Source organism: Aspergillus novofumigatus, assembly GCF_002847465.1.
Source record: "Aspergillus novofumigatus IBT 16806 chromosome Unknown P174scaffold_1, whole genome shotgun sequence".
In the NCBI taxonomy this organism is placed as follows: Eukaryota; Fungi; Ascomycota; class Eurotiomycetes; order Eurotiales; family Aspergillaceae; genus Aspergillus; species Aspergillus novofumigatus.
Genome location: NW_020194274.1, coordinates 232,443 through 256,051, shown reverse-complemented (window position 1 = coordinate 256,051; position 23,609 = coordinate 232,443). Strand labels below are relative to the sequence as shown.

The following is a 23,609-nucleotide window of genomic DNA, read 5'->3' as shown; positions in this document are numbered from 1 at the left end:
TCTGCATCGACGATGATCAGAGCCTTTGAGACCCTTTTCAGGGTATATGCTGGCCGCCGATGGACTTGGCGGCTGTGCTTGACAGGGATAAACACGATGCGATGCGTCTCAGCGGACGGAAATAATCTTGTGCAATATAACATCATCCTGTCCGAATCTGGCGTCGTGTGACGCTGATCGCTGGGGAGTCCGTCCACCTATGGAGACGGTTCTTCCATTACAGTGGTTCTGAATAGGTGCCGTTGCCAAGAACGGCCGCCAAGCGGACTGGTGGCTGGCCTGTTGTTCCAGTTTGAGCAGCGTGTCTGAGATATACCGGTGCACTGCCCGATTAGGAAATATATGGGGGCCATTCCCCGAATATGCAGTAGTACAGGGGCTCCCAAGGTATATAAAGCTCTCTGATGCCGCCTGCGATGTGGTTTTTGTTTCATAGGCTCAACAGGCTTGGTCTTGATTCTTATCCGCTCTCTTCACTTACTTTCCTTCACTTTATTCTCTTCGCTCGTCAAGTCTGGTACTTGCTTTTCTCTCAACATAACAATCATGAAGTTTCTTGCTACTCTCATCGCCTCTGGCCTATCTGGACTGGCCCTGGCTGCTCCTACCGCTACCCTCGACTCGTTGGAGAAGCGTGGCCCCAATGATGTATGTCTTCTGAAATCCGTTAGCAGAGGCTTAAAGCTGACATGACAGGCTGCCTTTGGTTACGCCAGCTTGAACGGAGGCACCACCGGTGGTGCCGGCGGTACTACGACCACTGTCTCCTCATACGCAGCCTTTACTGCTGCCGTTTCCAGCGACGCTAAGAAGGTGGTCTATGTCAGCGGCCCCATCACGCAGGCGGCCAAACAGGTCAAGGTTGGCAGCAACACCAGCATCATCGGCAAGGATTCCACCGCTGTGCTCGAGGGATTCGGCCTGTACGTACAGCCTTTTGCACTCTAGGGGACATGCATGACTAATGAGAACAGGCTGGTCAAGGAGAAGTCCAACGTGATCATCCGCAACCTGGGAGTCAAGAAGGTTCTGGCTGAGAATGGAGATGCCATTGGCGTTCGTATGTATCCCGTCTTCTTTTGATAATGTTCTCGACTAATGAATGGCAGAATACTCCAACAATGTCTGGATCGACCACGTCGATGTCTCTTCTGACCGTGACCACGACAAGGACTACTACGACGGTCTGATTGATGTACGTCCTAGTCAAACCTGGAAATGAAATGAAACAATATACTGACAAACTGCAGCTCACCCACGCCGCCGACTACGTGACCATCTCCAACAGCTACATCCACGACCACTGGAAGGCGTCCCTGGTCGGCCACTCTGACAACAACGGCGACGAGGACAAGGGCCACTTGCGCGTGACCTACGCCAACAACTACTGGAGCAACATCAACTCCCGTGGCCCATCCCTCCGCTTCGGCACCGGCCACATCTACAACAACTACTACGAGAACGTCAGCGACGGCATCAACACCCGCGACGGCGCCCAGGTCCTCGTCGAGTCTAACCAGTTCGTCGGCTCCAGCAAGGCCCTCTACTCCACTGACAGCGGCTACGCCGTGCAGAAGGACAATGACTTTGGCGGCGCCAAGAACACCGCTCTGGCGGGTACCCTGACCTCGGTTCCCTACTCTTACTCTCTGGTCGGATCCAGCAAGGTCAAGGCGGCTGTTGTTGGACAGGCCGGTCAGACTCTGAAGTTTTAGTTCTGACGAGATGGAATAGCTGGAGATGGATGTGAATAATGGATTGCTGCTTGTACATAGTTGATACTTCTTTCACTCCTTCGTCTGCCAATTATATTCATACTAGGTTGATTCTTACATTTCTGTTCTATGGAAACTATAAGGACATCACGTGTATCTTGAGTAGTCAGCCTGCCCAGCCCGTCGCCGGGTCCCATCTACCCCCCTGTCAGTTATCCCATTATTCACCGGATACTATAGGAAACGAAACCTACCCCTGACAACACGGAATCCTTCCAGCCACACGGTCCCACACCCCACATCGGCCCCGTTGGTGATATCATGTAACACCTCCGGATGCGCATACAGCATGGAGCAGACGACAACCATTCCCTACAGTGTCGCGGCCTCCGGATGGAGCGAAGGTGTCGTGCACCTTGTCTCCCGTCCAGTATTGGCCATATGCGGGAGAGCCGGGTGGAATGGGTCTCGTATAAATGTAGTCTTATTCTGCCCTACAGCTAGCTTCCTCCTTATCCTAGAGATATCTATCAATAGACTTTCCTTATTGCCAATCTAAAGGATGAAAGGGGCTGTCCCAGCTCTTTCGGATTGTCGCTCAAACTATCCCCTATGCCCATAAGAGTAGGAGCGCTCCTCTCAACTAGCTACCAGGCAACAAGAAGTCATCAGCAATCGACATATTTGCACCGTCAGTGGCCATTGCGTCTTCTACGGCAGATCGACGGATCCTCGATGATCGCTGAATGCTCGAGCTGGGGGTGAACCAGCCGAAGCTCTGAGATACACATTCGACTCTGTTGGATGGATTAAACTCGAGCTGAATGACTGATAGAGATGATGGAAAGCAGAAGGTTTTCCCGCTATATCTGATTTGCCATATGTCTTGCCATCTGGACAGTTAATTCCGCCATCAGATCAGATCCACCGCGGCAATCTTTCCGACCCCGCTTTGTCACTCTTTTGTTCCTCTTCTTCCCCTCATTATTGCGATCCCTCAATCTTCAATTCTACCAGGTCATCATACAACTACAAGATGGCTGATTTCTCCTCAATTCCCATCATCGACTTTAGTCGACTCCAAGATCCCTCCACCAAAGAAGAAACCTTGGTCCAACTGCGGGAAGCCATCTTCCTCGTGGGATTCCTGTACCTGACCAACCATGGCATGGAGGTATACCAACTGCACCCCATGATAGTTATGTTACTGTACTGACCAATCCAGGCAATTGTCAAAAAAGCACATGCTACCCTTCCCGACTTCTTCGCGCTGCCCGCCGAAGTCAAAGAAAAATGCAACATGATCAATTCCCCCTCGTTCGTGGGGTATACCCGCCTGGGCGCGGAGACGACGGCCAAGCAAACCGACTGGCGCGAACAGTTTGACTTTGGGACCCCGGGGATGAAGCAGTGGGCGCCAACTGATCCGATTTGGCAGAGGCTAGAGGGTGACAGTCAGGTATGCGTCACCTCTTGAGGCTGACTAGACGACTGACGACGTAGTACCCTGATTACCCCGGCGCCCGAGAACTAGTAGAGGAGTACATCGCCGAGTCGGCCAAGTTATCCAAGATATTCATGCGCCATGTGGCCGAATGTCTGTCGCTACCGCCGACCACCTTTGAAGCGTTCAGGGGGAACATGGACCGGCTCAAGTTCATCAAGTACCCGCAGTCCCCGCCCGGGTCGCAGGGAGTCGGTCCGCACAAGGACTCGAGCGGGCTGTTTACGTTTCTCTCGCAGGATGATACCGGTGGATTGCAGGTTCTTAACAAAAAAGGCGAATGGATCGACGCGCCGCCCATCGAGGGAAGTCTGGTGGTGAATATTCAGCAGGGGTTTGAGGCTATTACGGGGGGTGTCTGTACGGCCACCACGCATCGGGTTATTGTATGTTCTATTTCTTCTTGTTCGATCTCAGCAGCAGCTAACATTGAATAGGCACCCACGTCAAAAACAAGATATAGCATCCCCTACTTCCTCGCGGTGCGGATGGACCTCACCCTAGCCCAGCTGAAAGAGTCGGCCGCGCATATTGTACAGCGGATCCCGGCGTCGGACAATCGCAAGAAGAGGGCAGTGGATGTGCCGAGCGAGTTTCTGTCGCCATTATACTCTTGTGTAAGTCTCTTGCTACTTGTCCACTTCGTAATCTGACTGTTATAGTTTGGGGAGGCGTATATGCGGAATCGCATTCTGAGCCATCCGGATGTAGGCCAGAAATGGTATCCGGAGTTGTATGAAAAGTATTCCAAGCAGGTATTAGCATAGAGGGCCAAGTCCGGTCAATATATTACTATCCTGCGGCTGTTCAGTAAGACGGACGATTATTGCTGGATTGGGCTGATTGCGCCCCCATTCCGCATGAGCGAATCAGACAGTATTCAGCAGGTTACGCGACGCCTTGCGGGATCAGCATCCAAAGAAGGCATCAGACTGGCCAGTGGACATGGGTTGGCGCTTTAGTATCAGCAGCTAGTCCGCTAGTCGTACAGCTAAACATGGATGATGGCCGTAGCTGACATCTTCAGCCCGCTCAGCGGGTCTGTGCTCGCGTCTCAAATAGAGGATAAATCTTACACCTCCCGTCCTTTTTTTCCTGTCATCATTCGATATCCATAGAAACCCATCAATATGGCCAAACTGGCTGGTCTCGGGCTGCTGCTATCGGCAATCCCCGCGTTGGCCGTCATCGCGACCGTGAATTCCCCCTGTTTGTCCATCTGCGGAGGCACCGACAAGACCGTCAACGACGAGCTGATCTGCAATGATGGCGATTACAATTCCACGGTCAAGGGGCTGACGATGAAGAACTGTCTCCTTTGCGAAAGTACCAGTACCACCTACTCGAACCAGTTCGACAGTGACATCTACTGGTTCATCTGTATGCTATCCCTTGATTCACATCCACAATCCACATACCATACAGCGGCACATACTAATGATATGTCCAAGTCAACCAGAAATACACAATCCAAGTCTGTGTCTATGAGAATTCCGCCTCGGCCTCGCTCTCCCCCTGCGAGTCGCAGTGTCTCCCCCTGAAGCCCGTCTTCGAGACCCTCTGGTGGGGCACCAATGTCTCGCTATACAGCTACTGCACACAGAACAGCAATGCTTTTGCCACGTACGCGAGTGGCTGCTCCGAGTGCTTGAGAGGCAAGGCTGGCTCCAAGGTCCTGGGCAATTTCATGGATAATATGGTGTCGGCGTGCAAGACGCAGCCGAACGCGACCAAGGGCGAGACGGTGACTCTGGCCCGGCCGCTTTATGATTTGAGCGTTGCGACGAATTCGACTGCGACGAGTACGGCTGCCACTACAGCGACGGGGACGGGTACGCCTACGTCGTCGCCGACATCTACATCATCCTCCTCAGGGCTGTCGGCGGGTGCAGCAGCGGGAATCGGGGTCGGTGCTGGAGCCGGCGTCATCCTCATCGGGGCGTTGATCTGGGTTCTGTTCCGGCGACGTCGTCGCGCTGCACAACAAGCTCAGTCGATTTATCCTCCTGCTGCTCCAGGAGGTCACGAGTATGCTCAACCGATGCAGCAAGAAGCGTCTTATGCGCCTGGATATCCGGTAGAGAGGAATCCTTCGAGGCTGGTGGAGGCGCCAGACACAAATGGGCAAAAGCCAGGAGCGACGTGGGCGGCAGAATTACCATCTAACCATTAATAGATTGCCAAGTAGATGTAAGAATATCAATTGATTCATTGACTTTTTGATCAATTGTTGGTAACTTTGCCTGCGCCATCTCGTGTTGATTACTGGTCGTTTGGGCATCCGCCATTGACGATGCGGGGTATTTGATCTTCATCCTGCATCCTTCAGCTTCATTTTTCTTCAACCACTATTCCTCTATTATCGTCAAAATGATAGCCGAATCGGCTATTACCGCTCTCAAAACTCAGCTCAGGTCGGCCAAGGTCTACACCCCCGACTCAGAGGGCTATCACAATACACTTCAACGATGGTCCGACACCGGCTCTAAACCAGCGGTATGCCTATGTCCCCTTACATTCAGAAGCATCATTCTGACGGTCTGGCAACAGGGAATCGTGGTCATGCCGACTGATGCCGAGGATATCCGAGCCGCTTTACTCTGGGCTCAAGAGAACCACATCGACCTCGCCGTCAAAGGTGGCGGCCACTCTGTGGCTGGCACCAGCTCCTCTGACGGTGGTCTAGTCATTGACCTATCCTTGATAAAGTCCGTCTCCGTGGACCCAGCTGCCAAAACTGTCACGGTCGGCGGTGGCGCCACCTGGAAGGAAGTCGACGAGGCCGCTGCTGAGCACGGACTGGCCGCTGTGGGAGGCACCGTCAGCCATACAGGTGTTGGCGGCCTTACCCTAGGCGGCGGATATGGCTGGCTCAGCGGCCAGTACGGCCTCACCATCGACAATCTCCTATCTGCAACGGTCGTCCTGGCCGACGGACAGATCGTGACAGCGTCCGCGACAGAAAACGCCGATCTCTTCTGGGGCCTCCGCGGCGCCGGCTACAACTTTGGCGTCGTGACGAGCTTCACCTACCAGGCCCACGAGCAGCCCAACCCCGTTTACGCGGGGCTGCTGGCCTTCCCCCCAGACAAAGTCGAACAGGTCATCGAGCAGCTCAACCTCACCCTCGAAAACCCGGACCCCCGCAGCGGCGCCATCTGCATTTTCGCCCAGCCGCCCGGCGCGCCCGTCCCCATGGCCAACGTGATCGTCTTCTACAATGGCACCCAAGAGCAAGGCGAGAAGCGCTTCGCGGGTCTGCTGTCACTCGACCCCGTCGTCAACACCACCGCCATGATCCCCTACTCGCAGCTCAACACCCTGCAGAATCCGATGGCCACCTACGGCGGCCGCAAGTCCTTCAAGGGCGTCTTCTTCCACCCGCCGCTGGCCCCGGCGTTTGCGCGCAGTATGCTCGCTGACTTGACGGTCCGGCTGCAGGCGGAACCTGACCTCGCTGCGTCGGCCCTCCTCCTCGAGTTCTACGATATGCGCGCCATCTGTGCGGTGCCGCGCCATGCGACGGCGTTTGCCAGCCGCAGTAGCACGCAGAATGGGCTGATTAACCTGCGGTGGACGGATGCGCGCAAGGACGGGGAGCACCGGGCTTGGGCGCGCGAGCAGCAGGCGCGCTGGAAGGCCGAGTTGGACGCGAGGGTGCAGGAGGGGTCCCGCAGTATATCAACTATGCCGAGCGTAAGTCTCCTTTACTCTTGTAACTGGCGCGTATGCTGACGAGGTTAGCGGGTGACTCGGTGGTGAACAACATCTACGGCGAGAATCTGGGAAGACTGCAGGAGCTGAAGGCCAAGTATGATCCCAACAATGTGTTTCACAAGATGCACCCGATCAGTCTGTAGACGAGTATTTGTAAATAGGAAGCATGCACTACATAATCATATACTTGACCGTCTTGACAGAAGTCCACCCCTCCAGCGCCTCCTCGCCCATATCCCTGCCAAATCCACTCTCCTTGACACCACCAAACGGCGCATTCGCGCTGAGCATCGCCCACGCGTTGACCGTCACCTGGCCCGACTCCAGCGCCCTGCTCACCCGGTGCGCGCGGTTCACGTTATTGGTGAAGATCGCCGCGCTGAGGCCGTGCAGGGTATCGTTCGCCTTGCGGATGACTTCCTCTTCAGACGAGAACTTGGCGATGCTCTACAATAGCATTAGCATTAGCATATACCTCCGTAGCAACCAGGGCAAGAATAAGGATAAGGTTACTTACCGCCACCGGCCCAAAAATCTCCTCCTTCATAATGGCCGCATCCTCGGCCACATCCGCAAACGCCGTATTCTCCACGAAATACCCCTTCTCGCCGACCTTCTCCCCCCAAACAGCAGCTTCGCCCCGGTCTCCTTGCCCTGCGCAATATACCCCAGGATCCTCCGATGCTGGGCCCCATTGACAATCGGCCCCTTGGTCGTCGCGGGGTCCAGCGGATCACCAGCCACACCGGGGTTTTCTTTTGATGCACGCACATACGCCTCGAGGAACTTGTCGTAGATCGTATCCTGGACGTAGATGCGCGATCCGGCCGCGCAGATCTGCCCGTTATTCGCGGTAATTCCGATCCGCGTCCAGAGGAGCGCATTCTCCAAATCGCAGTCGTCGAACACGATGGAGGGACCCTTGCCGCCGAGCTCCAGCGAGACCTTTTTGAGGTTCGTCTTGGCTGCTGCGGAGAGGATCTTCCGGCCCGTAGCGCTGGAGCCCGTGAAGGAGACTTTGCGGATGGAGGCGTGCTCGGCTAGGCTCTGGCCTGCGGGGAGACCCAGGCCGGCGAGGATGTTGACTACGCCTGCGGGGAAGCCTGCTTCGATGATGAGCTGTGCGAGTTTCTGGCCGTACAGAGGGGAGTTTTCGGAGGTTTTGATGATGAGGGAGTTGCCGGTTGCTAGTGCCGGGGCGAGTTTCCAGATTGTGATCATCCTGGGCACTATCAGCTACTGTTTGTATTGTGGATGGAGGGGGACTGGAGGGGAACGTACAATGGGGCATTCCACGGGACAATGGCCGCGCAGACACCAAGCGGCTCGCGGAAGGTATACCCCACGCCTCCCGGGATCTCAAGAGTCTTTCCGTCGATCTTGTCGGCCCAGCCGGCGTAGTACCGCAGATTTGCAACCGCCTGGGGGATATTCATGCCCATGCTATCGGTATAGAGGATCCCTGCGTCGACAGCCTCGAGGCTGGCGAACTCCTCGGCGTCGCGCTCGATCAGGTCGGCGAGCTTGAGGAGGAGCCGGCCTCGCTCTGGGCCGGGGGTTGTCCGCCAGGTCTGGAAGCCGGTGGTGGCGGAGGTTACGGCGCGGTCGACATCGGCGGCGGTGGCGGCGGAGACGGTGCCGAGGGTGCTTCCTGTTGTTGGGTTCTCGACGGTGAGGGTTTCGTTGGCGGAGGAGGGGGTGAATTCGTTGTGGATGAAGAGGCCGGTGGGGACTGTCTTGTTAGTGTGTGTAGGGCTCATATCGCTGGATATATCATATAGGTACCGGTAATTTGGCGGCCAGCGGCGCCAGTGACAGTGATAGTGGACATCTTGTCGGTCTTATTCAATTAAAGTAGAGAATGGAGATATAGAATGCTATGAGGGGCTGCTATGAGGGACGACATTGTTTATATGCTCCCCCCTGCTACTCGGACCGTTCCAGCTTATTCCGAACCAATTCCGAGTGGCAGCGGGAAGGGATCAACAACCGTTGTCAGAGTTCTACCCTAAATGACACTAACTACCGTCGATCAGGAAGGTGGGGGGATAATCCCAATGTCGTAGGTTTATTTAAAGCGAAGGCTTGTTATCGCAAGCAATCAGAATCACTAATACGGACCAGCGGTCTGCTAACAGGCTTGGCAATCCGTTTCACCTCGTGTCGGCATTTGGTAGGGATTCTGCATCTAACCCGGAATGTATATAGAAGAAAATACGGGCTAACATGAATAGGGGAGGTTGAAGAGAGAGAGAGGTTATGTATGGCAGAAGATAGCATGTCCTAGTCTGAGACATCCTACACTATTTTAATGTGCAGGCAGGCACCCCGCAGTATTACATGTACGGAGTATGGCTTCACAAACATAATCACCATGTAGCCGAGTGAATTCCTACGCCGCAATCTATTGATATTCATCTGATCAGGTATGCTGCTGAGCCTCAATTTTCTAATTCACTTTCATCCAACGATTTTCTGTGCCGCAGCTCGAGTAGTAGTCGCCTGATGCATAGTTACAGCCTTGTGGTATACAGCCTCGTTGGTAGGATTATATATTCGATCAAGAATTCCAGTTACCATGGCAGAGCAACTACAACTATCATAACTATTCATACATATCATAGTCTCTTTCCTGTAGCAACATGCAATCCATGCAATCCATCCCATTCAACCCTAACCTCTTTCTTCAGTTCAATATGAGACACTTTGACAAAGGCGCTCGCCCAAGGTACCTCTTTCGGGTCCACGCTCCCCTCTCAGCAGGAGAGAGCAGCGCATACGCTGTCCGATCCCCGGCAGCATTGTACGATCTTGACGAGCAAATGAATGATCTATTTGCCATGGATCCCTTCGAAGCAGCAGACTCGCTTCTATACCACCTTGAATGGAAGTGTGATGACGGCTGCAATCTGATGAGCTGGACTACCTCTTTGCTTTTTGCACTGCAGTACGGTCTCTATCGCCATCGAACGGATAACGACCATCCTGCATTCGAGGATATTTTCTTACTCATGATTGATACACGCGACTTTCCCGAAAGAACATTTATCAAGGATCTGGAGGCTGTTAATGCTTTGAATAATAATGCGATGTGGCAGATGAGACACTGGGATGAATACCTGGCCCTTCGGGACACTGCTTATTTCGGAGAGTATCTCTCCCAAGGCGCGTTGGATATTAGCGGACGATGTGTGGAGGTCAGCTTCCAGACGCTGATTGATCTTGGTCTCTTCGAGCTGTTCCCTCCGCTTGCTGTTGAGTCCGAATGGGGGAAGTGGGCGAGCAGAGTGATTCAGTTTCGTCGGCCATTTTACGAAGGAGAGATTTCGAGTCCTACTGCGGATGAAGTGCGGACGGCTGTTGAGATCGCGAGGGATGGCTTTGGGGATCGCTGGACGTTTCCTGTTGCTGCTATGTTGCTTGCATTCAGGCCTCGTGCGGTCGATGATCAGGTCATTCTTGAGGGATTCAAGGCAGAATTTTCAAGTAAGGTGACCCTAGTATGTCTGGGAGATACTAATGAGAATAGAGGATGAGATAAGCGAGTTGTCGTTGCATGATATCAGCATTGATTGTCACCTACTGCCTGATGGTCGTGTTGGCCTGCCTGAACTCGTTCAGTTTGAGAAGCTCGTCAATGACGTTCGTGGCCATTTTATCGGGACGGATATCAAGTCGCTTTTTCGAACAGTACGGTGACAATGCAGATTCCTCCATTGATGTCTCTTACTAGCTTTCCCTGCCTTGTCTTGCGCAGAGTATGGACAATTGTCTACTAGAATACGGTGAACAAGCGTGTCCGTCTATAAGATCAACCTACTGCTGCGTGCGATCTAGTATTCCCAGAGACATGCTGTTATCATAGCTCATATCAGCCTACGTACATCATCCAGTACCTGAGCCCAAATGAAGGCGAGAATCATCTCCACGTATCAGACACCGTCACGGTCGTCGCACACCCAGCCGGCACCGTATAAGACCGGTTCGGATCACTTTCCCACACGACGCTCCCGTCCGACTCCTTCTTGAAGAACTTGTACTGGAAGGAGGTGCCAACAGGCACGGTCACGGTGACGTACCATTCAGGGTTCGACGAGGTGTATTTACTCGCCGACAGGGCGACCGCAGAACTCGTGTCCCAGTTGCCGAGTTGGCTGATCGAGCCGGTCATGTAGATGGTCTCACCGTAGGTGGTTGTGACGAGTTCTTCGAAGAGGATTGGGAGGGCTGTGGCGGATGTGCATGCTGTCGTGGTCTTGGTGGAACTGGTGGTGGTTGTCGCGGTGGTGGAGATAGAGCCACCGCAGAGGCCACTTCCACTGACCCATGACGAGGGCACAAGAACCCGGGGCAAACCAGATGCCATTGGCACGGCGAGGTTCCCGCTCGAGTCCACGGTGAGAGTAGTGCACGTGTACATCTCGACGAGGGTGGCACCAGCAGAGTATCCCGTGCCGCTGAGAGCGAGGGTGTAGGAATTGCCCGAGGATCCCTTGTTGCTGAGGACAGTGATGACTTGAGAGCCAGCGACTGAACCCTTGCGCATAGCCAGAGTGTTGGAATCGTAGTAGAACGGATTATTCTAGCGAGGTTAGCGTAGAATGGCAAAGGCGCGATGAGAAATTACCTTGGAGGTTATGTAGGCTGAGTGTTTGGAGATTGCTAGCTTGCGGATCTTGTTGGTAGAGGCGATCCAGCTGTACAGCGTGGCGCTGGTCGAGTATCCAGACAGCCAGACAGCCTCGCGGTTGGCCGGGTCTGCGCCACCGCTGTAGTGCTGCTCCTGTCCTGCGTAGACAATGGGGATCCCGTCGGAAAAGAACAGGAAGGAGATGACATTCTTGGCTTGCGAATAGTCGCTCGTATACCTGGGGAGGTTAGTCTGCATAGGTAAAAAGTGAGGCAAGACTTACGAGGCAAATCGGGGGTTATCATGGTTCTCGATAAAGTTGCCGAGCAAGGTGGGATCCGCGCAGTCGGACGCAACGGAGCTGATCATGTTGTAGAGATCGCTGATGCTGCCGCTGGTCGATTGAAACGCGTAGAGAAGTTGATAGTAGCTGCTCTAGTCAGTATAAAATCCGCACCGAGATCATAATTGCGTACATTGGATAGTTGAGCACACCATCCAGGTAATTCTGGTATGGACAGGTATACGAGGGATCACCCGAAAAGACCTCGCCGACACAGTAGACGCCGGCAGCGTCATTGTAGCCGGGCCAGAAGTCTTTTTCCACATGTTTCACAGTATCGATGCGCAGACCGTCGACTTGTCTCTGTCAGTATTCTCCATGCTCAGGTTTGCGGCTTACTGACTGGAGTAGTTGGTAACCAATCCCTTCACCCAATCATACCAGATGGTTTGCACTGCCGTGTTGGTCGTGTCAAGATCGGGCAGTGAGACAGTGGTATCTCCCAGCCAGCAGTCCTCTACATTAGTCTGGTTGTTGTAGTCGGATATGAGGCAGTATGGGTGGAAGTAGCTGGAGGAATCAAAGGGAGAAAAGACACTGTAGTCTACCGAGTTGCCTGCTCCGTCGTAGCCCTAAATGGTCAGTTTCTAACATACGCCCTGAAAAAGCCAGCTTACCATATGGTTGGCGACCACGTCGACCATCAAGTACATGCCACGCGCGTGCAGAGCGTCGGCCAGATTTCTGAGATCTTGAGCTGTTCCATAGTTGGAATTGAGCTCGTAGCTTCGTTGATTAGTATAGAACCGCGGCCCAGAGACAGAACTCACATATTCTGCTGCCAGTACCCATGGTAGGACGTACCATCGCCCGTGTTCTCGTAAAACTGCTCAGTTATTGGGGTGATCCAGATGGCAGTGAATCCCATTCCTTGGATGTAGTCGAGCTGACATCGTTAGTTTTGACTGTAGAATGTCAGGAAATCGTACATGATTGATGATCCCCTGCCAACTACCACCGCAATATAGCTGCAAACGTTAGCATGTGCCCAGACAGAGCTCGACATGGCACTAACCCTTTGCGTGACATCGCAGGCAGCAGTTGTGGAATTATCCTCTCGGCCAAACCGATCGGTCAGGAGGAAATAGATGGATTGACTGCGCCATTCGGCTGGGGTAAGAGCATTGGCAGCCTGTCCAAATAGGCACAGGGACAGCGGGAGGAGTGACGAGGTCCACTTCATCCTGGCAATGTGCGCCTGCAGCTTTCTATCATGCCCTACGAAGATTTCTCAACAGAATTACAAGACTTATATACCCTCCGCTACTGCTAGTTGGCAACTACAACTCCTTCCTAATACGCTACGGATGTCCAGTCCTGTGCATTCACCGGCGACGATCATTCCAGCGCATGGGTCAGATTGATATCTTCATCGCCGTGACTGCCGTCGGAGGTGATGACGCGTGTTTCGACTCTCGCACCGATTGAGTTTGGCAATGCCGCATCTAAGGCCCTACGTTAACGGCAATAGGTTGGCGAGTCCGGCTCTAGGGAGGCAACTAGGAGCCGAAAACTACGGAACTCCACTAGTGAGCTCGGCAGTTGTGCAGAAGAAACGCACGTAATCTCTCTGAAGGCTGCATAGCACATGTTAGTGTAGAATCAAAGGGCTGATTCGTGGAATCGGCAGTGAAATTGTCAGCGAGCTGATCCCCAGGTTCCCACAACGGCTAAGCGTGTGCTAAGGAGTAAAAAGAGTTAGTGTTCAGTCTCTCCACATCCTGATGGAGGGATACTAGGTTAAACATGGCCTCGCAAACGTACATCAAAGAGACTGGCTGACAGTCTGCTCGTAGTTAGTTGTGGTGATGTAGAAGCCCTAACTCTAACTTCTTCGGATAATTGAACCGTCGAAGGATGCATTTGCCATCCGAATCAGACTAGTGAACATGTGGAAAGCATGACAGACAGAAACTGACACGGAGCTGAGATCCGAGATTGAGTGTCCATGCGCAACCAAGCAGGGGGCGGCGCAATTGCGGGAAATCTTAATATCGACGGTTTCTTGGATTCCTTCAGGCTTGATCCGAATTGGCAACAAGTCCGGCGCTATAGCGGATGCTCTGAATACCTCATGGTTTCACCACTTTAAGCAGCGCCTGTTTCCGTGAAGCGACTTGCCCGATCGATTGACGATTCTGCCAGTCTGCATATTGCCAAATTTTCCCCACAAGCCAAGTCGGAGTGAATACGTGCGTTTGAGAAATCGGAGGCCCGGCTAACGGCGGATGATAGGCATGGAATGAGCCATTTGACCCGGCAGCATTAGCTTCGGATAGAAGGACCAGTCGGAGCTGCGGAATAGTCCCTAAATCTCCGTGAAGGACTTGCCTGGTGCTGTTACCCTATTGCGATTCGACCTCCAATGTCTCCCCCAGGTTATTAGACCTATCGGGATCAATGGAAATCTCCGTCTCTACATGGGATCACTCTCACTATCACATGCGGAATCCATGTCCTCCCGTTGCAGATGGACCCCGTGGGGAACCTGGCTCTCTTTGCATGCCCATCTGGAGGCGTTGTTTATGCTCTTTGGGGATTCGCGTATGCAGAAATCGTGGATTAGCTTGAATGAGATCATGGGTTCATTTCTCAGTCCAATCAGCTGCTTAGAATGCTAAGAAAAACAGCCAAGCAGAAGATACAAGAAATCCGCTCACCGGAAATACATTCAAGACACACGACGACAAGACATGCAGAGTCAAAATCTATAAGAAGAGGGATCACACCCCAGAGTTGCCCCTTGCGTCAGGACTCAGAACGACCAGTCTCATCTCATCCCCTTTACCCTCATCTATCTCACCTTTCACTGCCAAATCCTTCTGTCATCGAGCCATGCCTCGCCTTTCCTACGCGCTCTGTGCGCTGGCTCTCGGCCATGCTGCTATTGCAGCTCCTCAGCTGTCCCCTCGTGCTACTGGCAGCTTGGATAGCTGGCTGGCTACTGAGACTACCGTTTCTCTGAATGGCATTCTGGCCAACATCGGTGCCGACGGCGCTTATGCGAAGAGCGCAAAGCCTGGCATAATTATTGCCAGTCCCAGCACCAGCAACCCAGACTGTAAGCCCCTTTCCTGAAATGGACCTGCCGACACTTCATTGACATATCTAGACTACTATACCTGGACGAGGGATGCCGCTCTCGTCACGAAAGTCCTGGTCGATCTCTTCCGCAACGGCAATCTGGGCCTGCAGCAAGTCATTACAGAATACGTCAACTCTCAGGCCTACTTGCAGACCGTTTCAAATCCTTCTGGCGGTCTTTCGAGCGGAGGTCTTGCGGAGCCCAAGTACAACGTCGATATGACCGCCTTTACCGGAGCCTGGGGTCGTCCTCAGCGCGATGGTCCGGCTCTGCGCGCCACGGCCCTCATCGACTTTGGCAACTGGCTAATTGTATGTCCTCCGTTTATGACGATAGGACGAGTTGCTGACATCAAACAGGACAACGGCTACTCCAGCTATGCTGTCAACAACATCTGGCCCATCGTGCGCAACGACTTGTCCTACGTGTCTCAGTACTGGAGCCAGAGCGGCTTTGGTGAGTCCTAATTCTCTAATAACATATATGCACATTCATCGCTGACTACTTCCATTCTACCTGACAGATCTCTGGGAAGAAGTGAACTCCATGTCCTTCTTCACGGTCGCCGTTCAGCACCGTGCCCTTGTCGAGGGAAGCACATTTGCCAAACGGGTGGGAGCTTCCTGCTCGTGGTGTGACTCGCAAGCCCCTCAGATCCTCTGCTACATGCAGAGCTTCTGGACGGGCTCGTATATCAATGCCAACACCGGCGGTGGCCGCTCCGGCAAGGACGCCAACACCGTCCTCGCCAGCATCCATACCTTCGACCCCGAAGCCGGCTGCGACGATACTACTTTCCAACCCTGCTCTCCTCGTGCCCTTGCCAACCACAAGGTGTACACCGACTCATTCCGCTCGGTCTACGCGATCAACTCCGGCATCGCGCAGGGTGCTGCCGTTTCCGCTGGCCGCTATCCTGAGGATGTCTACTACAACGGCAACCCCTGGTTCCTTACCACCCTCGCCGCGGCCGAGCAGCTCTACGACGCTATCTACCAGTGGAAGAAGCTCGGTTCCATCACCATCACGAGCACATCCCTCGCCTTCTTCAAGGACATCTACAGCTCCGCCGCCGTGGGCACCTACGCCTCCAGCAGCTCCACCTTCACGGCCATCATCAACGCTGTCAAGACCTACGCAGACGGCTACGTCAGCATCGTCGAGGCCCACGCCATGACCAACGGCTCCCTCTCCGAGCAATTCGACAAATCCTCCGGGACCTCCCTCTCCGCCCGCGACCTGACCTGGTCCTACGCCGCCCTCCTAACCGCCAACATGCGCCGTAACGGCGTGGTGCCTGCCCCCTGGGGCGCCGCCTCCGCCAATTCCGTCCCCTCGTCTTGCTCCATGGGCTCTGCCACGGGCACCTACAGCACCGCAACGGCCACCTCCTGGCCCAGCACGTTGACCAGCGGCTCGCCGGGCGGCACCACTACTGCTACCACCACCACTGCTGGCTCCGACACCTCTACCACCAGTACCACCAGCACGACTAGCGCCTGCACGACTCCTACCTCCGTGGCTGTCACCTTCGATGAGATCGCCACTACCACCTACGGCGAGAACGTCTACATCGTCGGATCCATCTCGCAGCTCGGGAACTGGGATACCAGCAACGCAGTGCCCCTGAGTGCGTCCCAGTATACCTCCAGCAATAACCTCTGGTATGTGACTATCAGCCTGCCGGCAGGCACGACCTTCGAGTATAAGTACATCCGCAAGGAAAGCGATGGCTCGATCGTGTGGGAGAGTGATCCCAACCGCTCGTATACGGTGCCGTCAGCTTGCGGTGTGTCCACTGCGACGGAGAAGGATACTTGGCGGTGATCTGTCATAGCTATGTATATATGAGTTGGAGGTTGGCTGGTTAGAATTAAGACTATGTCGTTCAGAAAATAATACATATGATTTATGATTTGACCGGTGACTGTCCGAACTAAAAATATCACGGCGGTCCGAAGTTCGGTTTCGAATCAGCATACAAATGTGACAGGACACATCCCAGTCGGACCTACATGGCCCCCTGCAGGTCCCGGCCGTCGATCAAGTTCGACTCCATGACAAGTCAGATTATATTCCAGACTATATTCCGCCCGAGCATGCAGATCCTTGTGCGTCATGGTACATATCTTTCCAGAAAGAATGTCCCAATCCCTGGCATGTATACATGGTGGCATTCCGACCCCTTTTTGCGCACTGATACATCACCTGCAATTTGCGTGGTAGGCTGACAACCATAAAAGACGAAAAAACTCTCCCCCTGAAAATTCAAGATGACACACGCAAAATGCTCCTCGAATTCGTCTCCCTTGTCCTTGCCTCCTCCGTCGCGGCCGCAACGCCTACAACACGCGCGGAGACGGCCCTCGCTGCGCTACAGACATGGTACAACACCACCAGCGGCATCTGGAATACCTGCGGCTGGTGGAATGGGGCCAACTGCATGACTGTGATTGCGGACCTGGCGGATGTGGACGACTCGGTGCGGGACGTTGCTGTCGGTGTGTTTGAGAATACATTTTCGGTGGCGCCGAGATCGAATCCCGCGCCGGGACGGGGGAATGACACGTACAATGGGGCGATTAAGCATCATCGGCCACAGGAGATTAGTCGGCGGCGCACAGGGGTAGATGTCTCTCAATGGTTGGATGGCGCGTACGACGATGATGCGTGGTGGGCGTTGGCGTGGATCGCGGCGTTTGATGTCACAGGTAGACAGGAGTACCTGGATCTTGCGGTTGGGGTATTCGAGGAATTGGTGGGTTGTCTCGATTGTTTTTTCGCCCTGGAGGAGTTGGTTCTGATGGTGTTTAGAGTAAGGTGTGGCCGTCCAGATGCGGCGGGGGCATCTATTGGGACTACACGCATACCTATGTCAACGCCATTGCGAACGAGCTGTTTCTCTCGCTAGCCGCGCATTTGGCCAACCGAGCGTCGAACAAGGAGTATTATGTTGACTGGGCTCAACGCGAATGGGATTGGTTCCAAGGCAGCGGGATGATCAACGAGAACCACACCATCAACGATGGACTGACGGAGAGCTGCGAGAATAATGGACAAACCACGTAGGGGGACAATCTCCACAGTCGAAGATACGAATGCTGATGACAAAATAGATGGACCTATAATCAAGGAGTCATCCTTGGCGGACTAGCCGAGCTATACCGCGCGTCTCCTAACGAAACATTCCTCGAGTCAGCAGGGGAGATTGCTAGAGCGGCTATCGCGGCGCTGAGTGACTCGAATGGGGTTATGCATGAACCCTGCGAGCCCAGCAGCTGTACGGGCGACAGCACACAATTCAAGGGGATCTTCATCCGCAACCTGCGGTTGTTGCACAGTGTGGCCCCGGACGAGGAGTACTCGCGTGTTATTACAGCGTCTGCCGATAGTATCTGGGCGAATGATCGCGATGCCAATAATAAGATGGGGGTTAATTGGGCTGGTCCCCTTGAGCAGGTGGATGCTTCATCTCATAGTTCGGCTATGGATGCGTTGGTTGCTGCCATTGGATTGTGGTAGCCTATCAAGTGGAGAGACCATAATGAGAGATTCAAATTCTTTGAATAATGAGAGGGGAATGCTATGCATGTGGTGTCTCGGTGGTAGGCAAGCTAGCCCAAATTATATAATTTGTCGTCCTATTCCATGTACTAAGCCATCATTGTCGAGTGAAAGCCAGGGAACTCTTGGCTAGCAACTCCTGTTATCAAGGTATACCAATAGACCATTACAGGGATGCTTCCTATCTAAGAGAGAAGTAAACAGTGGATAGCTGGTACCTAGTTTTTTTTGTAGATGGAGATGTAGATGTATCGGGATCGAGAGAGAGAGACTGCAGATAGCACGTGATGCAGTTGATTAGTCATGTCCGGCACCTGATTGGCGGACCTGAGGGCCTGAGGCAGTGGATCGGCCCGCAGCCAAAGGAAGACAGAAAAACACCACAGCTTAGATTGACTGATGGGTCAATGGGTCACGACCAGTCCAGCCTTTTCAGGAGGCTTTTTCTCTCGGCAATTATTCGCTGCACCTAACCCACTGTAATTCCCTGCTTCCAAGGCAGAGTCAAGTGGGAATCCACAGCTGCCCCGATCTGGCCGGCCTCCTTGTCCTGTCGTCGTCCTCGGTAAGCGACCAGCTCATCTCCATCCAGCATTATTACTCAGATTAGGATCCGTGGTCCGTCCGTGACCCCGAAGTATGGATTACCGTTATTCTAACGGCTTTCCAAAATCTAATTGTCTGATATTTCTGGACTCAGTTATCGGATTCTCGGCCTGGCCTCGTTATTATTTGTTCCAGACTCGGCTCAGTCTGACAGTTGTTGCAGAGATCCGCTGCAACAGAGTAATCGCTAATCCCGATTGGGACATCCCATCTCCAACATCTTCTCCATCTTCCCATCTCCTCGTTTTCCTCGTCTCCTCTCCTTTCATCTTCTTTCTTCATCCCTTCTCCCCCATTACCCTCGCCAGAATCAAAAGGATGAGCTGAGCCGGCCTACTCTGGACGACCAGCCAGAGTTGTCTCCGGATGCGCATCCCAATTGCCGTGCAGCTCGGCCTGCTGGTCCTTGTGACCGCCCTAGTGGGCCTGGCCGTGCTGTCCATCGCTACGGTGAGCTCTCTGATCGCCGATCATCCTTCAAGACGAGACTAATTGGTCGCAGTGGGTTAATAACTACAATTTTGTGGTCGATGTCCAGTAAGATAGCAGCCTGCACTCGCCTTCATTGTACGTTTTCCTCTAAGTACATTACTCTCTTAGATCCGAAGGACTCGAGCTGGTCGCAAAAATCAAAGCCAGCCAGATCGCTTCCAATCTCAGGCTTCTCGAATCGACGAGCAAAACCATCGTTACTCGACTGCTGATCCAGGGTGCTCTCGGTCGGTTTTACAATGGGAACTCGAGTGATTCGAACTGGACCTCGTCCGTCACGGATGTGCAGTCGGCACTGGGCAGTAACAATTACCTGGACCTGTATCAAGCCATCATTTTCTCTCGTAATGGTCAAGGAAATCGACACGGATTGCTCAATGTCACTGCCAAAGATATTGCCGAGATCACTCTTCCCTACGCTTACCCGAACGGCACTGCGGTTATGCTAGGGGATGAGGGTCTCGGTTACCCTCCCGCGCTCTACCCTAATCTGACATATTCCGCAGCCTCCGACGGCAGCACCACAACCGATGTGTACGCCTTTCCGGACTACAAGCTGGGACTTGACACCGCTCTTCTTCTTGGACCGCTGCCGATCAACAGCTCCTTTTCCCTCGTTTCAGTCACAGTGCCCATCATCAATAATACTTCGGCCACTGACATTCTTGGATACATGACGTAGGCAGTCCTGGAGTAAAGAGACACTAGGTATCCCCCTGCTGACTGCGTACAGTGTCGTCGCCAGTGCCGCCAATCTGCAGGCCACGATCAACTCCCGCGATGGCTTGGGACATACTGCCCAGATTCTCCTGCTCGGTCCATCCCGCGCGGACAATCAGTTTGCCCCGGACGCCTACCCGGCCACAGCGACCTCTGCCCCGAACGTGGAAGGACTTTCTCACGCCGAGGTCCACTACGTGTTCGAGCCTACTCCACTTCCCGGTCAGAGCAGCAGGCACGGCGGCAATTTGAGCATGAACAGCTTTGCCCTGTCCAGGTATCCGCTGGCATGGAAACTCATGTCGAAACCGTGGGCTGAGTCCAACGATTCAATCAGCGATCTGTCAACCAGAAACGAACACGGATATCAGGTTGCGGTCGGCGCGATCCGGCCGAGGACGCAGATGGCACGGTGGATCCTGTTGGTGGAGCAGACACAGGCGGAGGCATTCGCCCCGATCAACAAGCTCAGGAAAATCATTTTGGCGTGCGTCTTTGGGACGATAGGATTCATTATCGTCATCGTTCCTCCGCTCGCTCATCTGGCCGTGGCACCGATTCGCCGGTTGAGGGAGGCCACTCGCAAGTCGATCGAGCCACCCTCCCAGCCTCCGCATAATTACCCTCCCTCCAGCGGACCGTACATTTTAGGAACCAGCGAGGCGGAGACGGAACCCCGTACTTTTGACGATCAAATGATGGATGAGAAGGGTTTCGTAGCCTGGGTGAAGCATTTCCGACGAAAGGACCGGCCCAACAGCGCACACAGCAATGGCAGTCGCAATCACGCCAGAACTTTCCAGATTCCAGGCCGCGTGAAGGAGCGCAGGCATCTCATCACAGACGAACTGACGGAGCTGACGAGCACTTTCAACGAGATGTCAGACGAGCTTTCGATCCATTACCATCGGCTCGAAGAACGAGTGGCGGAACGAACCCGCGAGTTGGAAGCCGCCAAGTCGGCCGCGGAGACTGCCAACGAGAGCAAGACGTTGTTCATCGCCAACATCTCACATGAGCTCAAGACGCCGCTGAATGGGATTCTGGGCATGTGTGCCGTGTGCATGGGCGAAGACGATCTTCCTCGGATCAAGAAGTCCTTGCAGGTCGTTTACAAGTCGGGCGATCTTCTCCTGCATCTTTTGAACGACTTGTTGACCTTTAGCAAGAACCAAATAGACCAGGCAATTCGGTTAGAAGAGAGGGAATTTAGGTTGTCGGACATCCGGTCTCAACTGGCGGTCATTTTCCAGAATCAGGTCCAGGAAAAACACATCGACTTCAATGTCAACTTTGTCAGCGGTGATACCCTCCCGCCAAAGGGCGATGGCTTCCCGGAGAAGACGTTCCTACCGTCGCCCCCGCGCTTGGTCCTCCAGGGACTGGTCGGTTGAGGGACATGGTATTATGGGGTGATCAACATCGGATCCTTCAGGTTTTGATCAACCTGGTCAGCAACAGTCTCAAATTCACGCCCGAGCATGGCAAGGTCGAGGTTCGCATCAAATGCGTCCGAGAAGCGGAAACACCGGGCAGTCCCAGAACCTCTCTGCAGGACTCTCGACGCAATTCGCGACTGCGATCCCGACCACCCTCGCATGCCAGTTCTCAGCCACGTGACCCCGTGGACGGCCTGGTTCAGGAAGAATATCACACTCCCGTGCTTTCGCAGTTGCGAACTCTGATCTTCCAGTTTGAGGTCGAGGATAATGGTCCTGGCGTTGCCCTCCATTTACAGAAACGCGTCTTCGAGCCCTTTGTACAGGGCGATCTCGGACTGAACCGAAAGTATGGAGGTACCGGGTTGGGGCTCAGTATCTGCGCGCAGCTGTCTCGCTTGATGAATGGAAAGATCACCCTTGAAAGCGAGCCGGGCAAAGGCGCCTTGTTTACTGTGGAGATTCCGTTGAAATTCGTCAAGGAGGCAGCGCCGAGTACCCGCAGTTCCAGTGCCGCTGGATCGCGCACACCGAGCGTTTTCTCGCTTGACGATCTTTCTGGTCTCGCGCGACCGCCGTCGAACAATGGCTCTGTTGGCTCTGTTCGAAGCGATCCGTTGACCAACTTTGAGAAGCAGGATCTGCAACCTCGACTGGTCGGACTCAGTCAGCCGTTCTTTACCCCCACACCGTCATCCCCCGCACCATCGACTCCCAGAGCTCCTCCAGCTGATGGAGCCAAACCGGAAGTGAAAGATAGTACATCTGGCAAGGTGCGCGTGTTGGTGGCTGAGGACAACGTAGTGAACCAGGAGGTGGTCCTTCGGTATGTCATTCTCTACACCTTCAAAAACAACACTAACGCCTTCCAGAATGCTTCGGTTAGAAGAGATATATGATGTAACGGTCGTCAAAGACGGCCAAGAAGCCTACGATACAGTCAAGGCAAATATGGAAGAGGGCAAAGTATTTGACCTTATCTTCATGGATATTCAGGTATTATGCCACCATCACTATGTACAAGTAGCGCAGCTGACACTGGCAGATGCCCAACCTCGACGGCCTAGAGAGCACCCGCCTCATCCGGGGCATGGGCTACTCGGCGCCTATTGTTGCGCTCAGCGCTTTCTCGGAAGAAAGTAATATTAAAGACTGCATGGACTCGGGCATGGACATGTTCATCAGGTATGTCTACCACATCTCGACGAAAAGACTATACTAATAGAGATAGTAAACCTATCCGACGGCCTGCCCTGAAACAAGTTTTGAACAAGTTCGCCACGATTCCGGAAGAGCCGGAGAATGTGCAAGATTCATAGCTTTGGCAGAAAGCCAGTAGCGGCTACAACCTTTCAGACGTACAATGGTAGTCTGTCATGAATATTTAGATGTGGGAGTCCATCTACCTTGGCGTAGCTGGTCAAATTGAGACAATCAACAAATAATAATCTGAAATATATGCAGAGGCTCTCAGCAGTAGTCTCAACAATGTGACTTTTTTCGATTCCGGCTGGACCTTGTAAGACGGACAAAAAGCCGGTAAACCATCAAGGAAATAGCACTTTGCTTGAGACCGCGTTGTTTATTGTCAGCTTTGAGATCTATGCTGAATCTAGACGACAAGGCCCGTTCATCAAGACTTACTGAAACTATACTGAGCTCCAGCGAGTTCCAGATCTACAATGACATCGTTGTTTTCCTACAGAGGCATATTTATTGTTCTGCGACCCTTCCCCAAAGCACCTTTGTAATATGGTCTCACAATGACAAAGGATGTCTCGAACCATCCATATA

The 23,609-nt window shown here is 53.5% G+C and overlaps 10 protein-coding genes across 10 annotated transcripts; 8 read left to right on the top strand and 2 right to left on the bottom strand.

The window, feature by feature from the left end:
• Window positions 1–277: 277 nt before the first annotated feature.
• P174DRAFT_499715 (pectate lyase family protein) lies at window positions 278–1,715 on the top strand (the record flags this gene model as incomplete). The annotated part of the gene is made up of 5 exons (XM_024830920.1): window positions 278–648; window positions 697–923; window positions 975–1,060; window positions 1,110–1,195; window positions 1,251–1,715. The coding sequence occupies exons 1-5, from the start codon at window positions 547–549 to the stop codon at window positions 1,713–1,715; spliced, it is 966 nt and encodes a 321-aa protein (XP_024686560.1). The 5' UTR covers window positions 278–546.
• Window positions 1,716–2,603: 888 nt separating this feature from the next.
• P174DRAFT_508330 (isopenicillin N synthase family dioxygenase) lies at window positions 2,604–3,986 on the top strand (the record flags this gene model as incomplete). Its single annotated transcript, XM_024831449.1, has 5 exons — window positions 2,604–2,889; window positions 2,941–3,174; window positions 3,219–3,605; window positions 3,657–3,836; window positions 3,882–3,986. Exons 1-5 carry the CDS (start codon window positions 2,752–2,754, stop codon window positions 3,984–3,986), a joined length of 1,044 nt encoding a protein of 347 aa, XP_024686559.1. The 5' UTR covers window positions 2,604–2,751.
• Window positions 3,987–4,349: 363 nt separating this feature from the next.
• On the top strand, window positions 4,350–5,392 carry P174DRAFT_361863 (uncharacterized protein; the record flags this gene model as incomplete). Its single annotated transcript, XM_024821818.1, has 2 exons — window positions 4,350–4,599; window positions 4,671–5,392. 2 exons carry the CDS (start codon window positions 4,350–4,352, stop codon window positions 5,390–5,392), a joined length of 972 nt encoding a protein of 323 aa, XP_024686558.1.
• Window positions 5,393–5,589: 197 nt separating this feature from the next.
• Window positions 5,590–7,079, top strand: P174DRAFT_455756 (FAD-binding oxidoreductase; the record flags this gene model as incomplete). The annotated part of the gene is made up of 4 exons (XM_024829360.1): window positions 5,590–5,715; window positions 5,770–6,876; window positions 6,897–6,915; window positions 6,964–7,079. 4 exons carry the CDS (start codon window positions 5,590–5,592, stop codon window positions 7,077–7,079), a joined length of 1,368 nt encoding a protein of 455 aa, XP_024686557.1.
• Window positions 7,080–7,107: 28 nt separating this feature from the next.
• On the bottom strand, window positions 7,108–8,791 carry P174DRAFT_508328 (putative aldehyde dehydrogenase; the record flags this gene model as incomplete). Its single annotated transcript, XM_024831448.1, has 5 exons — window positions 8,722–8,791; window positions 8,218–8,668; window positions 7,636–8,158; window positions 7,454–7,552; window positions 7,108–7,383 (listed from the first exon to the last, which is right to left on the bottom strand). Exons 1-5 carry the CDS (start codon window positions 8,765–8,767, stop codon window positions 7,108–7,110), a joined length of 1,395 nt encoding a protein of 464 aa, XP_024686556.1. The 5' UTR covers window positions 8,768–8,791.
• Window positions 8,792–9,776: 985 nt separating this feature from the next.
• On the top strand, window positions 9,777–10,635 carry P174DRAFT_455754 (uncharacterized protein; the record flags this gene model as incomplete). Its single annotated transcript, XM_024829359.1, has 3 exons — window positions 9,777–10,027; window positions 10,118–10,422; window positions 10,466–10,635. The coding sequence occupies 3 exons, from the start codon at window positions 9,777–9,779 to the stop codon at window positions 10,633–10,635; spliced, it is 726 nt and encodes a 241-aa protein (XP_024686555.1).
• Window positions 10,636–10,855: 220 nt separating this feature from the next.
• On the bottom strand, window positions 10,856–13,092 carry P174DRAFT_508327 (putative alpha-amylase; the record flags this gene model as incomplete). Its single annotated transcript, XM_024831447.1, has 9 exons — window positions 10,856–11,518; window positions 11,564–11,804; window positions 11,850–11,996; window positions 12,043–12,205; window positions 12,253–12,481; window positions 12,527–12,635; window positions 12,680–12,795; window positions 12,839–12,877; window positions 12,925–13,092. The coding sequence occupies 9 exons, from the start codon at window positions 13,090–13,092 to the stop codon at window positions 10,856–10,858; spliced, it is 1,875 nt and encodes a 624-aa protein (XP_024686554.1).
• A 1,576-nt stretch (window positions 13,093–14,668) lies between these two features.
• On the top strand, window positions 14,669–16,855 carry P174DRAFT_381149 (putative glucan 1,4-alpha-glucosidase). The gene is made up of 4 exons (XM_024823062.1): window positions 14,669–14,970; window positions 15,022–15,305; window positions 15,354–15,450; window positions 15,518–16,855. The coding sequence occupies exons 1-4, from the start codon at window positions 14,745–14,747 to the stop codon at window positions 16,819–16,821; spliced, it is 1,911 nt and encodes a 636-aa protein (XP_024686553.1). The 5' UTR covers window positions 14,669–14,744; the 3' UTR covers window positions 16,822–16,855.
• Window positions 16,856–17,281: 426 nt separating this feature from the next.
• P174DRAFT_363246 (putative glycosyl hydrolase) lies at window positions 17,282–18,516 on the top strand (the record flags this gene model as incomplete). The annotated part of the gene is made up of 3 exons (XM_024821909.1): window positions 17,282–17,752; window positions 17,809–18,059; window positions 18,111–18,516. 3 exons carry the CDS (start codon window positions 17,282–17,284, stop codon window positions 18,514–18,516), a joined length of 1,128 nt encoding a protein of 375 aa, XP_024686552.1.
• Window positions 18,517–19,453: 937 nt separating this feature from the next.
• Window positions 19,454–23,283, top strand: tcsB (putative sensor histidine kinase/response regulator TcsB/Sln1). Its single transcript, XM_024826024.1, has 8 exons — window positions 19,454–19,614; window positions 19,667–19,701; window positions 19,765–20,334; window positions 20,390–21,730; window positions 21,772–22,641; window positions 22,688–22,811; window positions 22,861–23,000; window positions 23,047–23,283. Exons 1-8 carry the CDS (start codon window positions 19,531–19,533, stop codon window positions 23,132–23,134), a joined length of 3,252 nt encoding a protein of 1,083 aa, XP_024686551.1. The 5' UTR covers window positions 19,454–19,530; the 3' UTR covers window positions 23,135–23,283.
• The last annotated feature ends 326 nt before the right edge of the window (window positions 23,284–23,609 follow it).